The 2,960-nt window shown below is 38.3% G+C and overlaps 1 protein-coding gene across 1 annotated transcript; it reads right to left on the reverse strand.

The window, feature by feature from the left end:
* Positions 1–1,880: 1,880 nt before the first annotated feature.
* LOC132611994 (uncharacterized) lies at positions 1,881–2,699 on the reverse strand. The gene is made up of 3 exons (XM_060326348.1): positions 2,419–2,699; positions 2,149–2,306; positions 1,881–2,032 (listed from the first exon to the last, which is right to left on the reverse strand). The coding sequence occupies exons 1-3, from the start codon at positions 2,697–2,699 to the stop codon at positions 1,881–1,883; spliced, it is 591 nt and encodes a 196-aa protein (XP_060182331.1).
* Positions 2,700–2,960: the final 261 nt, after the last annotated feature.

The raw sequence follows: 2,960 nt of genomic DNA on the forward strand, positions 1-2,960 counted from the left end.
TAATATCAACAAGTCAGGTACTACAATATCACAATCACGATGGAACGACAGTCCCCAATATTAACTATCAACATGTGGTATCAAGCCAACAACAATAGAGCAATCAAATCACAACACAACGGGGTGGCTAACCCCAATCACACAACAAGGCCCAACCTAAGAAAATATCCAACCCAACTTCATACTCGAAGGTTTACATGTTGTCTTCGACAATATCATCTACATATATGCTTCGCTACACGAAGTGTCACCAAAGGTAAGCCATAACCTACCTGGATGACTAAACAACAATAACACTAACAATCACACCTTAGCCTTTCCTTTCCATGAGCCTCGAGATCAAGAAAGTATATTCATATTCGAAAACTAGATCAGAAATCATGAAGATCGATACCCATATTGCTATCATTCAAATTGGATAAAAAACCAACCCTAGAATTTGGGGAAACAGGGCCCACAAGGGTAAAACGGAAAATTCGAGGGTAAATTATCCAATTAAACACTAGGTGATCAAAAACCATCAACTAATTGCTAAATTAAATCAAGGATTCATCCAATTTCAAAATCCAAGCAAAACCCCCAATTTTGGGTATAAACCCTAACTCTTAAATTCAAGAATTCAGCACTAATAATGGAAGGTATATTATTAACAACCTTAGATACATCATAATCTGGCATAGAACCAATCAATTTTAACGTTTAAAGCAACTTAGGGAGCCTAACCAATTTTATGAACTTCTCAAGAAAGACCCATTAAACCTTCTCCTCATGAAAAACCCCAATTTCCTACTTTAGTAATCATGGATTAAAGCTTAAACCAAGGCAATGAATCAAAGGAAGATACTTTGATTATGGTTTAGATCTTACCCCATGGAAGAAACTTGAAGAACAACCTTGAATTCTTCCAAATCCAAACTTTCAGGATGAGAGAAACTCCAACAACATTAATAGCCAAAAAAGCCCAACTGTTTGCCTTGTTTCTAGTGCCAAATGATCTCAAAACTCTCTTTTGATGCCTCCGATAGATTCCTTTTGAAATTCCAGTCAAGTTAGGCTTTTGAATCACTCTATTTGACCTTATAATGAAGGAGATATGTTGGTTTCAATATTTGAAAAAGTGCAGATTTTTAAATACGAATTCAGTGCAATTTCGTAATTAATCTGAAGAATCTGGCAACCCAATTCTTAGTAAAATGACCATAAATCCCTCATACGATGCCGAAACTTGATGATTTAAGTTGCTATGGTTCCACAATTATGATACGGATATAATGGTTCAGTCGAAACATGAATCAAAAGCCGTTTGCTCAATATGGTACCCTTTATGCTCAAATCGACGTCGAAACCGAAAACAATCACCATACAACCCAAATTTATCCAAAACTCATCAGAATCTAACCAAACTTGAGGACATGTCCAAAAATCATCATGCAAACTTATTGGAACTTTCAAAACATTGAAACGTGATCATCTTGACCTGATGTTGACCGTGGTCAACTCCAATTCTAACTTAACTAGTTTATCATCCAATGACCCAAATCACACCCGAACCCTTCGGGAACCAAACCAATGACACCACTAAGTCATAAATCACCCTCCGGACCTAATGGAACTATCAAAATTCGATTACGGGCATATTTACCCAAAAGTCAACTTCGAGTCAAACGGTTTTCGTTTTAAGACCAGATTTTTTAAGTTATTCCAAAACCCAAAAAAATGCCTATGGAACTGTACCACCGGTCCTCGTAGATCATAATAATACTAACAAGGCTCGGGGATGAGTCAACGGGGGCAAAAACGGTAAAAACACAATAACGACCAAACGGGTCGTTACAACATCTGTTAGCTCGGGCTCCACAACTGCGATCATCTTCAAGTCCTCACAATGAGGGTCGAAGCCTAGTATCTTTGAACACATCAAAAGTAGCTTTCTGCCCATCAACCGTCATTAACATCTTCCCATCTCTGGCTCGGATAACTGCATCAACCGTCGCTAAGAATCCCCTTCCTATGATGAGAGGGACATTCTTATCTGCCTCATAATTAAGAATGATAAAATCAATCGGCATGATAAATGGACCCACCTTCAAAATAATATCTTCAATTATACCATCGGGACATGCAAGAGATCTATCGGCCTTAGCTCACCCAACCCTAACAGTTGGAACACAGAGATGGGCATTTGATTAATACTAGCACCCAAATCACACATTGCTATCCCAACCTCGATATTACCAATAGTGATAGAACTATTGAAACTGCCCGGATCTTTCAGCTTTGGTGGAATCTTACTCCTCACTCTAGAACTGCACTCCTCAATAAGTGCCACAGTCTCAAATTCTGTCAAGCCCCTCTTATTTGCAACATCTCAAAACTCCTTACAAGAACACTACCAAAGGAATGTTGATGTGTACCTACTTCAATATGTCAAGAAATTTCTTACAGGATGCATCTATTTTCTGTTTATAAAAGTGCTGTGGAAACGCTGGAGGTGGTCTGGTCACTACACTTTCAGACTGTTTCATGACTTTCTCGGGACTCTTTTCAGCTTCAATTCTTTGAGCAGGAATGAGTTCAGCATCTACCTTCTTTTTGTTCTTTGGTGACACTTCTTCAAGTTCTCTTCCATTACTCAAGGGGACTGCTTTACATTCTTTAGGATTCTTTATAACTTGGAAGAACACCCTGTGGTCTAACATTTTAAGCCATCGCCATCTGTCCGATTTGACACTCAAGCTCATGAATAGATTTATGCATCTCAATCAACACTATTTGATTTTTCTGCTGAACTACTTGATGTTGAGCTAAAAATTGCTTCACCATGTCTTCCACCGAATTTCCAGCTGGCTGAGCTTGGGGCTTCTGATAATTGTTCTGCTTGTAGAAGTCTTGCTTTTCGTAATGAGGATTGTTATTATTTCCGAAATAATTTCCCTAATTTCCACCACCATGATTGTGTT

Source organism: Lycium barbarum, chromosome 9, assembly GCF_019175385.1.
Source record: "Lycium barbarum isolate Lr01 chromosome 9, ASM1917538v2, whole genome shotgun sequence".
In the NCBI taxonomy this organism is placed as follows: domain Eukaryota; kingdom Viridiplantae; phylum Streptophyta; class Magnoliopsida; order Solanales; family Solanaceae; genus Lycium; species Lycium barbarum.

What these genes read in the sequence shown, in the direction of transcription:
- LOC132611994 (XM_060326348.1), bottom strand. Translation starts at nt 2,699, where the DNA reads ATGTTAGACCACAGGGTGTTCTTCCAAGTTATAAAGAATCCTAAAGAA. An exon ending in AAATTTCTTGACATATTGAA is followed by an intron (nt 2,307 to 2,418) that starts GTAGGTACACAT and finishes TGAGGAGTGCAG; the next exon opens with TTCTAGAGTGAGGAGTAAGA. An exon ending in GTTCCAACTGTTAGGGTTGG is followed by an intron (nt 2,033 to 2,148) that starts GTGAGCTAAGGC and finishes ATTATGAGGCAG; the next exon opens with ATAAGAATGTCCCTCTCATC.